Genomic DNA, 20,202 nt, shown 5'->3' with positions numbered 1-20,202 from the left:
AGATAGAGAGACAGACACAGAGACACAGACAGAGAGGCACAGACCCAGACAGAGACACAGAGAGAGAGAGAGAGAGAGAGAGAGAGAGAGAGAGAGAGAGAGAGAGAGAGAGAGAGAGAGAAAGAGAGAGACACACACACATACACATATATACACACATCAAATACAGCTTTTTCCGTATAAACAGGCAGGTGGGGATATTTCAATAAGAGAGAGACAAACAGACAGAGAGACACTCGCACAGACGTAACACAGACAGGTGGGGATATTTAAATAGGTCCCCCAATTTTTAGTATGTACCCCCCATACATCAACTCCCCTTACTTCTCTCTCTTTTCCCCAAGAAAGAACCCTTTTGAGTGGAAATGTGTAGTTTGTCAGTCATGCTGTGTGTATATATATATACTCCCGATATACCCCCAACTCCTTCTTTGCGCTATGTACAGAAAGTACCTTCTTTGCGCTATGTACTGTTAGGAGTGTTTAAGGGGGGGGGGGGGGGGGAGTGGCTATGAAGACATGATTGAACACATGTACGGAACAGATAGAGCAGCCCGGAACTATACAGAAAAGAGTGATCGCAAGGAGAGAAAAAACTACAACAAACAGGAGTGGTCACATGAAAAGCTGGAGCGGGCTATAAAGACAGGAATAAATACACGAAAAACGCTGGCATGCTATGGAAACAGGTGTGAAAGCACAGACAATAGACGAATAGCAACAGATTGACAGAGTAGTGGGAATCGTTTACATACCTTCAACTGTTCAGACGCCCAATACTGAGAAATGGAGCCGGGAGGACGACATTACAGCCAGTCACGGCGACCGCCATCAACGCAGATGCAGCGTTAAAGCTGAAAATAGCAAAAGCCGTGTACGTTTTTTTGCAGTGAACTTCAAAGATGATAGTTTTGAAACAAACAAACAAAATAACAAACAAACAAACCTGCAAGCAAAAAGAAAAACGCTCAAAAATAACACAAATATTTTGCAGTGAACTTCGAAGATAGTTTTCAAACAAACAAACAAACCAATGGGCAAAAAAAAACAAAAAAACACACACACACACACGCACAACACGTTCAAATAACAATAACCATATGAGTTTTTACAGTGAACTTTAAAAAAACCAAAAACTTCTGAAACAACAAACACCCACAAAAACCTGAAAGTTCGGCAATATCCCCATATACCCCCACCGGAAATTATTCTCAAACGGAACGAAACCGATTCTGGTTTGATATTCAAGGGAGAGAACCACTTCAAGTAGAGTGTACTTGAATGCAGTGCTACTCTCCCATGGACTGTCTATATATACTCCCGATATACCCCCAACTCAGTACTTTCTATGACTGACAAACTACATTTCCACTCAAAAGGGTTCTTTCTTGTGGAAAAGAGAGAGAAGTAAGGGGAGTTGATGTATGGGGGGTACATACTAAAAATTGGGGGACCTATTTAAATATCCCCACCTGTCTGTATTACGTCTGTGTAAGTGTCTCTCTGTCTGTTTGTCTCTGTCTTTGTCTTATTGAAATATCCCCATCTGCCGGTTTATACGGAAAGAGCTGTATTACCGTGATGTCTCTGTGAGTTCAGCTGGTCCTGCTTTAATGATAGATGGTGAAATAGTGGAAAAAGTCGACCATCACAAAAGGCTGCTGGGTGTTAATATCGATAACAACTTGTCTTGGTCAACCCACATAGAGCAACTTAGTAAAGTGGTGTCTAAGAAAGTGTATCTCTTATCTAGAATTAAACACTTCCTGAACTGCCAAACCAGAAAGTTATTCTTCATTGCTCATATTCAATCTGTTATTGATTACGCATCCACCCTATGGGACTCCGCAAGTGAAAATTCCTTAAAACCACTCAGCAGATTACATAAAAGAGCGCTAAAAGTAGTATTACTAAAGCACACTACCCTCACAGAGTTAGACTACATACATTTAGGGATCTTACCTCTAAAGTCAAGACTGCTTTTTAACAAATGAATCTTTATGCATAAAATTATATCCGAAACTCTACCCCAAACCATTTGTTCCAAGTTCTCTTTGAAGAATTCACACCACCTTATGAAATTTAACACTTATTTAAGTCTAGTCTAGTTTATTCAGGTGGCCGTCTCTGGAACGCTCTTCCGAATGCCTTACGGGAAGCTACCAGCACAGATTCTTTCAAAAACAAATATATATCCCATTTGATGAAAATAGTATATTCTTGATTGTTATGTCCTTTGGGACACAGTAATTCACTTTTGATTTATTGTTTTGTTCACGAAATTATGATGTTCTGCATAATATCCATTGTCTTACAGAGTTGATGTACTATTGCATAGTATTCTGACTCTAATTGACTTGCAAATTTTTGCTTTGCACCTTGTCATGAACATTTATAAACTACAATGTTTCATATAATGCACTTATGTACATAAACTTATACTGTTTTACTAATTATGTAAGTATGTAGTAGTAGTTATTATAGTAGATTTAGTCCCTCTTTAGGGCGAGGGCCAGATGCAAAAAAGTATACCAATACTTATTCTGTTATCCTCGTAAAATAAAGAATTGTCATTGTCATTGTCATTGTCTCTCTCTCTCCGAGTCTCTCTCTCCGAGTCTCTCTCTCCGAGTCTCTCTTTTTTTTAATTTTTTTATTCTCTTTATATATAGCACCTTATCCGAAGTTCAAAGCGCTTTATGCCGTGTGAGATGGAATTTTGTACACAATATATCACGCATTCACATCGACCAGCAAACCTCAAGCCTGTTAGGCGAATGTTCACATTTCGCGGCCTTTATTCCAAGTCACACGGGTATTTGATGGACATTTTTATCTATGCCTATACAATTTTGCCAGGAAAGACCCTTTTGTCAATCGTGGGATCGTTAACGTGCACACCCCAATATAGTGTACACGAAGGGACCTCGGTTTTTTGTCTCATCCGAAAGACTAGCACTTGAACCCACCATCTAGGTTAGGAAAGGGGGGAGAAAATAGCGGCCCGACCCAGGGTCGAACACGCAACCTCTCGATTCTGTCTGTAATATCTGCCTCTGCCTTTATGTACGGCCGAAAGAGCTGTATTTGGTGTGTGTGTGTGTGTGTGTGTGTGTGTGTGTGTGTGTGTGTGTGTGTGTGTGTGTGTGTGTGTGTGTGTGTGTGTGCACGGTGTGTGTGTGTGTGCACGGTGTGTGCGTGTGTGTGTGTGTCTCTCTCTCTCTCTCTCTCTCTCTCTCTCTCTCTCTCTCTCACTCTCTCTCTCAGTGTCTCTTTCTCTATGTCTCTGCTTCTCTTCCAGACTATGTGCCTCTGTCTGTCCCACTCTCTGTCTTCCCATATCTACGGAAAGATCTGTAGTATGTCTCTCTGTGTGTGTCTCTCTCTGTCTTTTATCTGCCTCTCTCTGCCTATATCTACGGAAAGAGCTGTATTATGTCTATTATGTCTCTGTGAGTGTCTCTCTCTGTATCTCTTCTTTCTGCCTCTCTCCGTGTCACTCTCTGTCTGCCTATATCTACGGAAAGAGCTGTATTATGTCTCTGTGAGTGTCTCTCTCTGTATCTCTTCTTTCAGACTACGGACTTTAATTATTATTACAGACAAGAGTGATCGCATGGAAAGAAAAAACTACAACAATCTTAAAAGATAGAAGTGAACATATGTGCATGAAAGGGCTAGGAGTGTTTAAGGGGGGGGGGGGGGGGGGAGTGGCTATGAAGACATGATTGAACACATGTACGGAACAGATAGAGCAGCCCGGAACTATACAGAAAAGAGTGATCGCAAGGAGAGAAAAAACTACAACAAACAGGAGTGGTCACATGAAAAGCTGGAGCGGGCTATAAAGACAGGAATAAATACACGAAAAACGCTGGCATGCTATGGAAACAGGTGTGAAAGCACAGACAATAGACGAATAGCAACAGATTGACAGAGTAGTGGGAATCGTTTACATACCTTCAATTCAGACGCCCAATACTGAGAAATGGAGCCGGGAGGACGACATTACAGCCAGTCACGGCGACCGCCATCAACGTAGATGCAGCGTGAAAGCTGAAAATAGCAAAAGCCGTGTACGTTTTTTTGCAGTGAACTTCAAAGATGATAGTTTTGAAACAAACAAACAAAAAAACAAACAAACAAACCTACAAGCAAAAAGAAAAACGCTCAAAAATAACACAAATATTTTGCAGTGAACTTCGAAGATAGTTTTCAAACAAACAAACCAATAGGCAAAAGAAAACACACACACACACACACACACGCACAACACGTTCAAATAACAACAACCATATGAGTTTTTACAGTGAACTTTAAAAAAAAACACCACCTTCTGAAACAACAAACACCCACACAAACCTGAAAGTTCAAGCAAAAAACAAGCACTTTTAACCCGCAAGCCAATCAAGTCAAAACGATCGGAACGATTCTATTTCTAAACAAGATCACGCGCATGGACAGATCTCACTGACAGTGTCAAATTTGCACAGGAACGTTCGACGTCACTGATTATTCGGACCTTGTTTATCAGATTTTGAAGAATCGAACACATTATAAGTGTCCGTTTAGTTTCTTTCAGATGTGTCCACAGATAACAAGAGCGAAGACAAAGGCGCACATAGCCATAATGTTTGAAGGACCGTTAACAAACAACAAAATAATAGCGAAGACAAAGGATTCCTTCAAATGCTCAGTTACCTGATTGCCATAAGCAAGACACAGTCCGAACGGTCCAGTTTTCAGGCCATGAATGACCGGTGGCGAAAATTGACGTGAGTACTTCACTCAGGGTGCATGACAAGGGAATCGTGACACGAGAATCGTGTATGGTCTGTGTTGCGACCCATCTCGTCATCGGCGCTTTTCCGGAAATGTGACCTGCGCTTTGTTGGAATTCCAACAATGGCCGCCATTATCTACGGAAAGAGCTGTATTATGTCTCTGTGGGTGTCTCTCTCTCTGTATCTCTTCTTTCTGCCTCTCTCCGTGTCACTCTCTGTCTGCCTATATCTAACTTTGCGCTACGCGATTCTAGAAATGTACCGCGCGCATAGTGAGAATTCTGCTCTTTCTTAGAATGCGATGTAAAATGATACAAGTCATGATGGCCTATGATGATCCTTGTGTTTTAAAGTGATCAATGCTTAGTCTTGAAAACGCAGATGCATTGTATAACGCACCAAACCAACCGAATTACAAAAGCAAAAAACACTTTTGATAACTTCGGCGGGCTGTAACAACACAGTTCAACGACCCATCCCACTCGACCAAAACGCACCAATTTTACGTAATTTTTAACGTTTCAGCTCTTACATAACAACAAAAACACAACAAGAGTGTTCCGATATTACTTTTCACTGGAGTAACTATCGATTGTAATAACTTTTTTTACTCAGTCTTAACTGATTATAGATTAAACTCACACTATGACACACAGTCTCTCTGGGCTGCACAGACAGCATTACGTCCCTTTACTGAGTAGGCTCTTGTCACTGCATGATAATCTAGGCTCTATTGAAACGTGATGTGCAAGTCTGTCGCTATATTGATGTGATTGATTGTTGTAAAATGTTGATTCAAAGTAAAGATGATTTCAGCCTGTTGTAACAAACTAACAAGAGCCGTGGTTATAAAGTGCCAGTGCAATACAGAGCCGTGGTTATAAAGTGCCAGTGCAATACAGAGCCGTGGTTATAAAGTGCCAGTGCAATACAAAGCTGTGGTTATAAAGTGCCAGTGCAATACAGATCTGTAGTTATAAAGTGCCAGTGCAATACAGAGCCGTGGTTATAAAGTGCCAGTGTAATACAGAGCCGTGGTTATAAAGTGCCAGTGTAATACAGAGCCGTGGTTATAAAGTGCCAGTGCAATACAGAGCCGTGGTTATAAAGTGCCAGTGCAATACAGAGTTGTGGTTATAAAGTACCAGTGCAATACAGAGCTGTGGTTATAAAGTGACAGTGCAATACAGAGCTGTGGTTATAAAGTACCAGTGTAATACAGAGCCGTGGTTATAAAGTGCCAGTGCGATACAGAGTTGTGGTTATAAAGTGCCAGTGCAATACAGAGCCGTGGTTATAAAGTGCCAGTGCAATACAGAGCCGTGGTTATAAAGTGCCAGTGCAATACAGAGCCGTGGTTATAAAGTGCCAGTGCAATACAGAGCTGTGGTTATAAAGTGCCAGTGCAATACAGAGCCGTGGTTATAAAGTGCCAGTGTAATACAGAGCTGTGGTTATAAAGTGCCAGTGCAATACAGAGCTGTGGTTATAAAGTGCCAGTGTAATACAGAGCCGTGGTTATAAAGTGCCAGTGCAATACAGAGCCGTGGTTATAAAGTGCCAGTGTAATACAGAGCCGTGGTTATAAAGTGCCAGTGCAATACAGAGCCGTGGTTATAAAGTGCCAGTGCAATACAGAGCCGTGGTTATAAAGTGCCAGTGTGATACAGAGCTGTGGTTATAAAGTGCCAGTGTAATACAGAGCCGTAGTTATAAAGTGCCAGTGTGATACAGAGCTGTGGTTATAAAGTGCCAGTGTAATACAGAGCCGTAGTTATAAAGTGCCAGTGTGATACAGAGCTGTGGTTATAAAGTGCCAGTGCAATACAGAGCCGTGGTTATAAAGTGCCAGTGTAATACAGAGCCGTGGTTATAAAGTGCCAGTGTAATACAGAGCCGTGGTTATAAAGTGCCAGTGCAATGCAGAGCAGTGGTTATAAAGTGCCAGTGCAATGCAGAGCAGTGGTTATAAAGTGCCAGTGTAATACAGAGCCGTGGTTATAAAGTGCCAGTGCAATACAGAGCCGTGGTTATAAAGTGCCAGTGTAATACAGAGCCGTGGTTATAAAGTGCCAGTGCAATACAGAGCCGTGGTTATAAAGTGCCAGTGTAATACAGAGCCGTGGTTATAAAGTGCCAGTGCAATACAGAGCCGTAGTTATAAAGTGCCAGTGTGATACAGAGCTGTGGTTATAAAGTGCCAGTGTAATACAGAGCCGTGGTTATAAAGTGCCAGTGTAATACAGAGCCGTGGTTATAAAGTGCCAGTGTAATACAGAGCAGTGGTTATAAAGTGCCAGTGTAATACAGAGCCGTGGTTATAAAGTGCCAGTGCAATACAGAGCCGTGGTTATAAAGTGCCAGTGTAATACAGAGCCGTGGTTATAAAGTGCCAGTGTAATACAGAGCCGTGGTTATAAAGTGCCAGTGCAATACAGAGCTGTGGTTATAAAGTGCCAGTGGAATACAGAGCTGTGGTTATAAAGTGCCAGTGCAATACAGAGCCGTGGTTATAAAGTGCCAGTGTGATACAGAGCTGTGGTTATAAAGTGCCAGTGTAATACAGAGCCGTAGTTATAAAGTGCCAGTGTAATACAGAGCTGTGGTTATAAAGTGCCAGTGTAATACAGAGCCGTAGTTATAAAGTGCCAGTGTAATACAGAGCTGTGGTTATAAAGTGCCAGTGTAATACAGAGCCGTAGTTATAAAGTGCCAGTGCAATACAGAGCCGTGGTTATAAAGTGCCAGTGTAATACAGAGCTGTGGTTATAAAGTGCCAGTGCAATACAGAGCTGTGGTTATAAAGTGCCAGTGCAATACAGAGCTGTGGTTATAAAGTGCCAGTGTAATACAGAGCTGTGGTTATAAAGTGCCAGTGTAATACAGAGCTGTGGTTATAAAGTACCAGTGTAATACAGAGCTGTGGTTATAAAGTACCAGTGCAATACAGAGCTGTGGTTATAAAGTGCCAGTGCAATACAGAGCTGTGGTTATAAAGTGCCAGTGCAATACAGAGCTGTGGTTATAAAGTGCCAGTGTGATACAGAGCTGTGGTTATAAAGTGCCAGTGTAATACAGAGCTGTGGTTATAAAGTGCCAGTGTAATACAGAGCTGTGGTTATAAAGTGCCAGTGTAATACAGAGCCGTAGTTATAAAGTGCCAGAGTGGAAGTGAGTCTTTCAGTCATGGTTACATAGTGCCAGAGCTATAGAGAGCCAGGTCAATATCATGTAGCGCTAGGGCAACACAGAGACGTGTTTCTGTAGTGCCAGAGTAACAGTGAACCGAGGTTATATAGTGCCAGAGTAACAGTGAGCCGATGTTTGATAGTGCCAGAGTAACAGTCACTGAGCCGCGATGTTTTATAGTGCCAGAGTAACAGTGAGCCGATGTTTTATAGTGCCAGAGTAACGGTCACTGAGCCGAGGTTATATAATGAAAGAGCAACAGTGAACCGAGGTTTTATAATGTCAAAGTAACAGTGAGCCAAGGTTATAAAGTGCCAGTGCAATACTGAGCTGTGGTTATTATATTGCCAGAGTCACAGTGAACTGAGGTTATATAGTGCGAGAGTCACAGTGAACTGAGGTTATATATAGCCAGAGTAACAGTGAACTGAGGTTATATAGTGCGAGAGTCACAGTGAACTGAGGTTATATATTGCCAGAGTAACAGTGAACTGAGGTTATATAGTGCGAGAGTCACAGTGAACTGAGGTTATATAGTGCGAGAGTCACAGTGAACTGAGGTTATATAGTGCGAGAGTCACAGTGAACTGAGGTTATATATTGCCAGAGTAACAGTGAACTGAGGTTATATAGTGCGAGAGTCACAGTGAACTGAGGTTATATATTGCCAGAGTCACAGTGAACTGAGGTTATATATAGCCAGAGTAACAGTGAACTGAGGTTATATATAGCCAGAGTAACAGTGAACTGAGGTTATATAGTGCGAGAGTCACAGTGAACTGAGGTTATATATTGCCAGAGTCACAGTGAACTGAGGTTATATAGTGCGAGAGTCACAGTGAACTGAGGTTATATATAGCCAGAGTAACAGTGAACTGAGGTTATATAGTGCGAGAGTCACAGTGAACTGAGGTTATATATTGCCAGAGTAACAGTGAACTGAGGTTATATAGTGCGAGAGTCACAGTGAACTGAGGTTATATATTGCCAGAGTAACAGTGAACTGAGGTTATATATTGCGAGAGTCACAGTGAACTGAGGTTATATAGTGCCAGAGTCACAGTGAACTGAGGTTATATATTGCCAGAGTCACAGTGAACTGAGGTTATATAGTGCGAGAGTCACAGTGAACTGAGGTTATATATAGCCAGAGTAACAGTGAACTGAGGTTATATAGTGCGAGAGTCACAGTGAACTGAGGTTATATATAGCCAGAGTAACAGTGAACTGAGGTTATATAGTGCGAGAGTCACAGTGAACTGAGGTTATATATAGCCAGAGTAACAGTGAACTGAGGTTATATAGTGCGAGAGTCACAGTGAACTGAGGTTATATATTGCCAGAGTAACAGTGAACTGAGGTTATATAGTGCGAGAGTCACAGTGAACTGAGGTTATATATTGCCAGAGTAACAGTGAACTGAGGTTATATATTGCGAGAGTCACAGTGAACTGAGGTTATATAGTGCGAGAGTCACAGTGAACTGAGGTTATATATTGCCAGAGTCACAGTGAACTGAGGTTATATAGTGCGAGAGTCACAGTGAACTGAGGTTATATATAGCCAGAGTAACAGTGAACTGAGGTTATATAGTGCGAGAGTCACAGTGAACTGAGGTTATATATTGCCAGAGTAACAGTGAACTGAGGTTATATAGTGCGAGAGTCACAGTGAACTGAGGTTATATATTGCCAGAGTAACAGTGAACTGAGGTTATATATTGCGAGAGTCACAGTGAACTGAGGTTATATAGTGCCAGAGTCACAGTTATGTGTGGTAATAAAGTGCCAGAGTGACACAAGTCGGGTTAATATAGCACCGAAGTAACACAGAGTAATCCACAGCCGAAGCAAGCAAAAGCCGGAGCAACATGGATCTGATTAGTTTCCAACACGGAGGACACTATGCTGTATGCTGTTTAAATAGAGCGGGGCTGTTATCACTCAAGGTACAGATATGCAAATACCAGATAAACGTACGTGACTACGGGCTAAATATTTCTATTATCCAACCCGACTGTTGGTTAATAATTCTGTTCACTTCCGAAGAAAGATTGCAAGAGAAGGGGCCGCTGTATAGTAGTGTCTGACACAGCATTGGCTCGTCAGTCAGCTCGTCAGTGTGTTATTCATATTTGGCTCTTGAAATAATTGTGCTTTGTGACCGGCGTGCATTTGTTTACACTAGCTACAATTTAAGTGTGTCGCCTTGTGCAGCGTTGTCACCTACTAGTACATTAATAGCATTATATTGTGAGTGCACAAACAAGATGGCGACACGGTGGGGTATATGTAGTACCGGCCTGATAGCGAATGATTTTGTCACCGCTCTCAAGTCACTACCCACAGACGAACACCAGGTAAGAGAATGACTGGGCTGAACAGGTGTGCTTGGAGAAAAACAGTTAACTGCCACCACCACATCCCATATACTAACAGACACAGAGACAAACAGGCAGACAGATAGACAGACACAGACAGACAGACACAGACAGACTAACAGACACACACACACACACTGTGACACTACACTATGACGCACGCACGCACGCACGCACGCACACACACACACACACACACACACACACACACGATAAGGCCGGTGCATACTCTCACGCAAGCACATCATCGTTGGTCATACACACGACTGAACCGTCACAAGGGTGCCTCAGTGAGAAGCAAACTGTTTAAAGCTCTCTGGTTCAGCGATCCGGCTGTACAAGTTAACGCCTTGTGCTTTCGTTCGTAAATAAACAAACACGTGTGTGTGTGTGTGTGTGTGTGTGTGTGTGTGTGTGTGTTTGTGTGTGTGTGTGTATGTGTACGTGTGAGTGTGAGTGTGTGTTTGTTTGTGTGCACGGTGTGTGTATGTTTGTGTGTGTATGTGTGTGTGTGTGTGTGAGTGTGTGTGCGTGCATGTGTGTGTGTGTATGTGCGTGCGTGCGTGCGTGTGTGCGTGCGTGCGGGTGTGTGTGATGTCAGAGTGTCCGTCAGTCGGCGTGTCAACTTGACTGCTGTTTAATCTTCTTTTCTATTGCATCATCCTAAAAGGTGGTTGCAGTGGCGGCCCAGTCAGACAAAAGCAAGGCGGAAAGTTTCGCCAAGAAGTACGATATCCCGGCGGCTTACGGGACTTACGAAGAACTGGCCAAAGATCCAAACGTTGGTATGGTTGATAAGGCCTAAAAAAAAAATAGGTGTGGTTACGGTAACCCGACCTACCCTATTTTTAGGGGCCGATCCTATAACTTTTTATTACATTTGTCAAAAACAAAAACAAACAAAAAACCCCAGTGCAAAAAACGCAATGAAAGCGAAAGCGCCCGTGTCGCACACTTATTTCCCTGTCAAGTAGGTTTAATGTGTACACATTAGAAAAAAAGTAAAAAAAAAAAAAAAAGTGATTGCCTACCTACCTACCCTATTTTTTGGGGCTATGTTACCGTAACCACACCTATTTTTTTTTTTGGCCTAATGGTCTGCTGTTTACAGCAACTATTTTCTGTACAGCTTACAGCTTTCAGGAACGACCTCTTTTGCGGTATTCACAACAATTGGGTTCTTTTGCAGTTACCAGCGACTACCAGCTGATCCGTCTGTGTGTGAACATAGACCAAATAAATGGTCTATAGTGTGAACTAGGGATCGTTATCACTATTCAGGCTTCTGTAACTGAATGCAGAGTTCGGAAAGAATAATAACACTTGCACGTTACTCCGCTACTCAAGTTATTAGAGAGCAGACAGTGTAATAGACTGTGTGTGTGTGTGTAGTGCGTGCCGCGTCAGTGTGTGTGCGTGCGTGAGTGTGTGTGTGTGTGCCGCGTATGTGTGGCCAGTTAAGTAGTGATATCTCCAACGCAATACCCACCTGTTAGACTAGAGTATAAACTTCAACAAATATTACTAACTGATTTTTATTGTCACCAATTGTTATCATTTTCATTTGCAGAAATTGTGTATATCGGCACCGTTCATCCATTCCACCACAAAGCATGTCTGATGTACCTAGACCACGGAAAGCACGTGCTGTGTGAAAAACCGTTGACCATGACCTTGGAGGAAGCCCAAGAGGTCACAGCCAAGGCTAAAGAAAAGAAACTCTTTCTTATGGAGGTAGGTATAGATCAACCACAGAATCTAAATTAAGCCGTTGTAAATGCCGTTAGTGAGTAAGTTAGTGATCGATAATGAGTGAGTGATGAGTGAGTGATTGAGTGAGTGGTGATTGAGTGAGTGGTGAGGTGAGTGAGTGTGTCCAATTGGACTACGGAGAGACGGGCGCAGTGGCGTGGTGGTAAGACGTCGGCCTCAGTCCTAGTGGGAGGTCGTGAGTTCGAATCCCGGTCGCTGCCGCCTGGTGGGTTAAGAGTGGAGATTTTTCCGATCTCCCAGGTCAACTTATGTGCAGACCTGCTAGCGACTTAACCCCCTTCGTGTGTACACGCAAGCACAAAACCAAGTGCGCACGGAAAAGATCCTGCAATCCATCTAAGTGAGTTCGGTGGGTTATAGAAACACGAAAATACCCAGCATGCCTCCCCCGAAATCGGCGTATTCTGCCTAAATGGCGGGGTAAAAACGGTCATAGTCATACACGTAAAAATTCACTCGTGCTAAAAACATGAGGGAACGTGGGAGTCTAAGCCCATGAACGAAGAAGAAGAAGAAGAAGAAGAAGAAGAAGAAGGACTACGTACGGAGAACAGCGCACATCAACGTCGCCTGTTGACAATACACTCGCCCCTTAGTTCATTAGTTCTCCTCCACTTAAAGCGGTCAAAATGTTCCAAGAGCCTATTATCCAGATCGACTCACGTAAAGCAAGCTGGCGGTAGAGGAAACCATCAACCACTGTGGAAGCGACCTGCTGACGGTAGAGGTAACCATCAACCACTGTGGAAGCGACCTGCTGACGGTAGAGGTAACCATCAACCACTGTAGAAGCGACCTGCTGACGGTAGAGGTAACCATCAACCACTGTGGAAGCGACCTGCTGACAGTAGAGGTAACCATCAACCACTGTGGAAGCGACCTTTCTTTATTTGGTGTTTATTAACGTCGTTTTCAACCACGAAGGTTATATCGCGACGAGGGAAAGGGGGGAGATGGGATGGAAGCGACCTGCTGACGCGGCAATACTGTCATTGCAGCACGTGAAAATGACAGGGATGTCGTTTGGCATAGATATCGCCATTTCGTTCAAATCGCCAAAATCTGTGCCGTCATTTCGGCAGATCTACCAATAGAGGAAAGTGAACACAGAAGGCCCGCCTTCAATTCAAACTTTACCTAAAACTACCCTTTTTTGACAAAACTGCAGAAACCGTTACAAATTTGCCGAAGAAAATAAATCCTTCCAAAATCCCTGTGCACGCACATGGCCTGAAAGGTTGTACGGAAAATCTTTCTCTCTATCTGAAAGTTTTGATTCAGTCCCGGCCATGCCATCATCTTCTTCTTCTTCGTTCATGGGCTAAAACTCCCACGTTCACTCATGTTTTTTGCACGAGTTGGTTTTTACGTGTATGACCGATTTTACCCCGCCATTCAGGCAGCCATACGCCGCTTTCGGGGGAATGCCATCATATGATCGTCCATGCCATGTTGCAGGGTCTGTGGACCCGTTTCTTCCCGGCGTACCGCGCCATGGTGGAAGAGGTGAGCTCGGGATCGCTGGGCGACGTTCGATGTGTGCAGGCCACGGCCGTCACCAGCACAGGTCAAGTCAAGCCCGTGGCGGGAGGAGCACTGATGGCGCTGGCCTGTTACCCCATCACTTTCGTGCAGCAAGTCTTCAAGGAACGACCGGAGAAGATCGTAGCGTTGGGGCAGTTTTCAGAGGAAGGTATGTCCCAGAAGCGAAGTCGACTGTGCGAAGTATGCTTCTCGAAGCTGGCCGCACGTCGCTTTAACACTGAGATTTTGGAAAAACAGACTTCGCGAAGCTGGCCGCACGTCGCTTTAACACTGAGATTTTGGAAAAACAGACTTCGCGAAGCGGGCCGCACGTCGCTTTAACACTGAGATTTTGGAAAAACAGACTTCGCGAAGCGGGCCGCACGTCGCTTTAACACTGAGATTTTGGAAAAACAGACTTCGCGAAGTCGACTTCGGGCTGAATTAAGGAGCGCCTGCATATACTTTTAAGACTTCCACTCCGAAGTAAGGCATTCCCAACCGCACTTTTAAGATCTTGCTTATTCAGAATGTTCTGTTCATAACCTCTGCTAATTCACCTCCATTTGCTATTAACTTATTCAGAATGTTCTGTTCATAACCTCTGCTAATTCACCTCCATTTGCTATTCACTTATTTTCATCGACTGCGTTGGATGGGTCTGCCACCAAAGATCGAGGGTCAAAATGTGGATCGAGGCCTCCAACCCCCCCCCCCCCTCCCCACGCAAAAAAAGACGGGGAACATTAACGTCGGGAGCCAAAATGACGAGGGCAACAGAAGGTCGAGGGTGTCTCCAATTGATCGCTTTCAGGGATTGAACATTTTAAACTTCCTGTTCTTTTCGGGCTGGTCTAACGTACACGGGCTGGTCTAACGTACACGGGCTGGTCTAACGTACACGGGCTGGTCTAACGTACACGGGCTGGTCTAACGTACACGCAGAGTAACAACCTACAGCTTTGATTTAGTTGTCGTGTTTGAAATGAAATTTTCTGTGGACAATCCTTAGTTGTTTAATAAAACAACACACACAAAATTAGAGCGTTCAACCTTGTTGTTTCTGTTTGGCATGCGTTTGAAAAAGGGGTCCTTAACTTTCTTTGAAGAGCATACATGCTCTGAATTTTCTTATCCTGGCTATTGCAGCGAATACTTTTGTTTGTTTGTTTGTTTGCTTAACGCCCAGCCGACCACGAAGGGCCATATCAGGGCGGTGCTGCTTTGACATATAACGTGCGCCACACACAAGACAGAAGTCGCAGCACAGGCTTCATGTCTCACCCAGTCACATTATTCTGACACCGGACCAACCAGTCCCAGCACTAACCCCATAATGTCAGACGCCAGGCGGAGCAGCCACTAGATTGCCAATTTTAAAGTCTCAGGTATGACCCGACCGGGGTTCGAACCCACGACCTCTCGATCACGGGGCGGACGCCTTAACACTAGGCCATATAGCACCCATCCAATAAATAACGATGTCGTTGTGGTTACGACCTTGATGTTATAAGGTGTGTTTGCTTCATGGTTTTGCGTTGCTTGCATTCTGCAGGTGGAGACTTGGGCGGGTCTATTTCACTGCAATACAAGGGGGGACAGATAGGTCTTGTGTATTTCAACCGAGCCGCAGCGATGGGCAACAGCACTGTTACTATCCATGGAACGAAGGCCAACCTCCAGGTACACCTAGCACAGTGCACTTATTGTTTATGACGTAATGTCTTTAATGTTGTTACACACTACAAAAATGCGGTCGCCACAGTGCCGACTCGTCTATTTTTTTAATGAATAAAAACAAAACAAAAATAAAACAGCATCCAATATTGCTATGATATATTTTTTTAAATGTAGATGCCCCCAAGAATGTATGTGTTTTCATTAAAATCCGTTAAGATTTTGTTTGGATATGCTTTTCACACACACACACACACACACACACACACACACACACACACACACACACACACACACACACACACACACACACACACACACACACACACACACACGTCATTCGGTTTTTGTTCTTCATGACGTTACAAAACACATGTACACGTGCAATCGCGGATTCTACCCAAGGACCCTTCCAAGATTCATGGCACATTTACCATTTTCTTAATAATTAATTAACTTTGACAAAATGCTCAAATGGTGGTTTAGCATGTATCCTTTCTCAGCTTTCAAAAAGTATGTTTGAAGCCATTTAAAAAAACCATATATACGATATATGAATGGCAACCCAAACTGGCGCTATTACGAGAGACTGATTTCGCAACAAACACTGAACCAACCAACCAACCAACCAACCAAACAAACAAACAAAGACACCAACAAACAAACATCCCTTCTGACGCCATTGGTGACCTGATGTGTTGCCATACGTGAGTGACGTTTGCGATGACGTCAGAAAGGCGGAACATTTTGAATTTTGTTGACCAGAAACCTTTTGATGACGTCATAGGTCCCCGATGACATGCACACGCCGACCAGAGTGACGTTTCCAGTGACGTCAAAACGGGGAAAGCGAGAGGAAACCTTTCCACTACCCGATACCCAGGAATCCTTCAACTACTGGAATTCTATCGGCTTTGTTTACGAAGCCCAGGCCGTGCGCTCGTGTCTTCAAAAAGGTAAATTTGACCATCAGCTTTACCGCGTTTTGTTCCCGTTTGCTTCATGCTGTAACTTGCTTTGCTTTGGTATGTTTGTTTGTTAAAGCTGCGTTGTTAGTAGCGATGGTGGTTTTTGTTATAAGAAGGAGAAAACAAAACTGTGACCTGCATCAGAAACAAATAATTTAGACGGGTCGGACATGAATTAGGATCTAGAAAAGGGCAGATTGCGGAGGGGGGACTTTCTCTTTTATGCAAATGTATGATTGTGTATATTAATGTTTGAAATGAATGATTTTGGTTAGCGGACGATGGGAAAGAATACACGCATAGAATGTTGACACAATGATGTAAAAGTAACAGCGGTTGTAGATAACGAGACACATATAGAACTTGACCACAGTACTGTAACGTTGATCCAAAATTGAAAGGTTGTCCGTTTTTCTTGTCTGCCAGGATTGACAGAGTGTCCGGAAATGACCCACGAGGATTCACTGACCGCTATGTATATACTGGACGAGGTCAGCAAACAACTGGGAATTCACAGTTCGGGAAACAAGAAATTATATCTGTGATGAACATACACAGACACGGACACACGTGCACACAATCATAGTGACACCGTTACGTGTGCTCGTTTTGTGCCAAAGTGAGAACGAAACTGTCATACCAGAGCTAGAGTAAGAATTACAATGCCAGGATGAGGGTGCTAGACATGTGCCGGAGTGGGAATTGTCGGGCCAGAGTAAAGGAGATGTCACAATTACCGTGTCAGTGTTGGTCAGAAGTTTAACCAAAAAAATGAAAATTAATTGTAGATAAAAAAAAAGTCCACTCACCTGCAGATGTCAGTATTTGGTGGTAAGCTTACAGCCGTTTGAACGCAGACAGAGGTCAGGGACCGTAGACGTACAAACCGGAGCAACCGCCAACCAGGCAGCCTTGAAAGTCCAACAAATGGTGTAGGCTACACGCCTTTGGCTAGTGATTCTGAAAAATGTACTAGCCAGAGAGCAAACTTGACTAGCCAAACCAACACTTTGTTTCAGCAACTTGGATCACATTTGGCGATTAGATAAACATTTCTACTCGCCAGTTACATGTTTCTACTCGCCATCGCCACTTGCATGTCTGCCATGTTTCTAAGTCTAGTCAAAATGTCATGTCCAGGCTCTTCGTTAAAACCCAAAGTCACATTTTGACTTTCCGCCACACTTTTTTGATGATATTCATGACAGAGCTTTGGGAGCCCGGAGATTTCGTTTTACGTCTTTCGATGTAGAGTGGATTTAGACAAATAATGCAGTGTTTAAAAAAACAAAAAACAGTGAAGAAGAAGTGCATATTTGTTGGTCTGTTCACTTAAAATACCTTTGGGTCGAAATATCTGTGAATGTATTGTTTTGTCAATAACAAACGTTCGAACAACCTACCTTTCTTGTTTTTGATACATGTAGTGAAGAAGAAGACAAATTCGCCACATTGTGATTGTCTGTTTTTTAAAATGTGTGTCGATTTTTGTCCAATTGTAATTTCACGCAAAATTTTCTGTTATTTTTGACACAATCATCATGTTTTAGGACTGTGAAAATGTGCGCTGTTTCTGCGCAACCCGCACTGAAACTGAGCAGACGACATATTATGCAATAAGGGAAAGCACTCTCCTGCGGTCCATGTACTATGATTAGTCTCCCTGCGTAACCAAGTTGGACATGATATTATCGAGTTTGTTTGTACATGTTATTTCTTAAGCTTAGTACAATAAGAGCAGATTGCAAAGAGAATAGCGGCATCAATACACTATAGAATTGCCGAATAGGCTACACAAACACACGCACACACTGCTACACACACACTCGCACGCACACACACACATGCAAGCGTAGACAGAGAGATAAACATGCATAAAGAGAGTCACACAAAGACAGAGACACATACACGCGTACAAGTACTACTTGCAAAATTGATGGACCAAATGAAACGATTTGTTATTAAAAATGTATTTCACTCAGATTGTATATTCCACAAATCAAGAAATAGCCTTTTATTCTCTCTCGGTCTTTCTCTCCCTCACGTTCTTGCTCTCTTTTATACACAAACATCCACAGACACGCACGCACACACACATACGCACGCACACGCACGCACGCGCACACACACACTCCACGCACACCCACAAACACACACACACAAATACACCAAAAACATCTGACGCGCAAAAACCTTGCAAGTGTCAGTTACACATCACATTTAGTCAAGTCAAGTCAAGTATTTTATTGTTTTGGGCCCAGAGGGCTTTGAAAGTCAAGCTGTTGAACTCACGGAATGAAACTGAACGCACTGCATTTTGTTTTTTTACCAAGACCGTAACTATACTCATCAGTCTACCGCTCGTGAAAAAGGCAGTGACATTGACAAACCAGAACAGCGCGGTAGTGGTTGCGCTGAGTAGGATAGCACGCTTTTCTGTATCTCTACTCTTTTTTCCTTTCTGAGCTTGTTTTAAATCCAAACATAGCATATCTATATCCCATGACCTCCCTTCTTTGTCTCTGTTACTTCAGTATGGGTATATGTGTTGTATTTTTATAGCTCAATAAATACATCATGGACTCCAAAAAATATATGATAGTGCAGATTCCGATTTGGGCAAAGGACTACTTTCCTCCCGACCTTTGACCTCGCTCGCGCCGAACAATGTGACACATTTGTATGAAGTTCTAAAATCGTATTGCACGGCTCAGAAAACCACATCAGTTGCACGCAAAAATGAATCTCAGAACTGATCTGATGTATGAGATGCAATAAGCAAAAGTTTCTTTCATTATGAAAGCAATGCAGGTCGAAAAAAACGAACATTCAACTTACAAGATAACCAGATGCTAGCGAACCAAAACAAAAACACGAGTACCCTCCCCTTGCATCGTTAGCAGACGACTTTTGAGAATCTGTCGGTAGTGTGTTTTGCCGGTGTGCGCCTTCAGCTATCAAACATCGGCTGTTTCACGTGTTTTGCGAGCAAGTCTACTCTTTTGCCTGGCTCTGCAGTAAGTCCACATATTTTTCCGTAATCCAGTCATATTCCTTCAAAATGCAATCAATCGGCGGTGACAGACGTGTCGGTCGCGTTTTCCTCTCACCCATACCAGTTTAAGTTCATCCATGCAAACACACTCGCAAAACATATCACGTAGATACATTTCAAATAGGGAGCAAATGGTTAAATCTAAACCTACATATTTGTTCCCTAAGATTTGCTTCTCTGTCAATAAGCCTAATTACACACGTTCGAGAAAAACAACGTGGAATCAATTCTGAATCGAGTAAGCCAAATGGGTCCCAAACCCGTTTCGCCCGTTCTGCCGACCTGAAACGCAAAACAAAAGAATTGTGCGCTTCAACTAAATTAATTTCTATTCGACTTCATTACTTTCTTGCAACTTATGAACCTTTACTTAAAGCTTTTAAATGGTCTGAAAGTAGTGTTACCGCGTACTTATCGATGCACTCATTCGTTTTATTTTTTCAGCGACGGTCACTTAGTTTAAGGTTGCAAAAGGGCTAAGTCTCGCTGGCAACAGTTTTACCCTGCACAGATCGCAACAGTGCCGCTAGTAGTCTACACTTTGTGTTTGATGGTAGAATGGGATATACAGATTACAACACTCGTGGTTTTTTATATGGCTTGTATTTCAGTCAAGACCCAGCGGGAATATCAATCGAGAGACACTCGCCAGAGGCTCGTGTCTCCCGATGATATTCATCCGCTGGGTCTTGACTGAAATACAAGCCATATAAAAAACCACTCGTGTTGTAACCTATACATATGTTTTTGGAATCAGGAACCGACAAGGAATAAGTCAACTTTGATTTTAAATCCATTTCGGAAATTTAAATGATTTTTATATTTTTAATATTCAGAGCTTGTTTTTAATCC

General features: G+C 43.0%; 1 protein-coding gene across 1 annotated transcript; it reads left to right on the top strand.

Annotated features, from left to right (window-relative positions):
* The first annotated feature begins 9,888 nt into the window (after positions 1–9,888).
* LOC138946261 (trans-1,2-dihydrobenzene-1,2-diol dehydrogenase-like) lies at positions 9,889–17,695 on the top strand. The gene is made up of 7 exons (XM_070317797.1): positions 9,889–10,332; positions 11,024–11,138; positions 11,924–12,087; positions 13,585–13,819; positions 15,206–15,333; positions 16,115–16,283; positions 16,722–17,695. The coding sequence occupies exons 1-7, from the start codon at positions 10,243–10,245 to the stop codon at positions 16,838–16,840; spliced, it is 1,020 nt and encodes a 339-aa protein (XP_070173898.1). The 5' UTR covers positions 9,889–10,242; the 3' UTR covers positions 16,841–17,695.
* Positions 17,696–20,202: the final 2,507 nt, after the last annotated feature.

The sequence above is a fragment of the Littorina saxatilis genome, linkage group LG13 (assembly GCF_037325665.1).
Source record: "Littorina saxatilis isolate snail1 linkage group LG13, US_GU_Lsax_2.0, whole genome shotgun sequence".
NCBI classification, from domain to species: domain Eukaryota; kingdom Metazoa; phylum Mollusca; class Gastropoda; order Littorinimorpha; family Littorinidae; genus Littorina; species Littorina saxatilis.
This window is presented reverse-complemented; position numbering and strand designations above follow the sequence as displayed.

Excerpts from the sequence above, each read along its gene's own strand:
- LOC138946261 (XM_070317797.1), top strand. The coding sequence starts at position 10,243 with ATGGCGACACGGTGGGGTATATGTAGTACCGGCCTGATAGCGAATGAT. Across the intron at positions 12,088-13,584 it reads AGAAACTCTTTCTTATGGAG|GGTCTGTGGACCCGTTTCTT; the intron begins GTAGGTATAGAT and ends GCCATGTTGCAG. Across the intron at positions 16,284-16,721 it reads GCGCTCGTGTCTTCAAAAAG|GATTGACAGAGTGTCCGGAA; the intron begins GTAAATTTGACC and ends CTTGTCTGCCAG.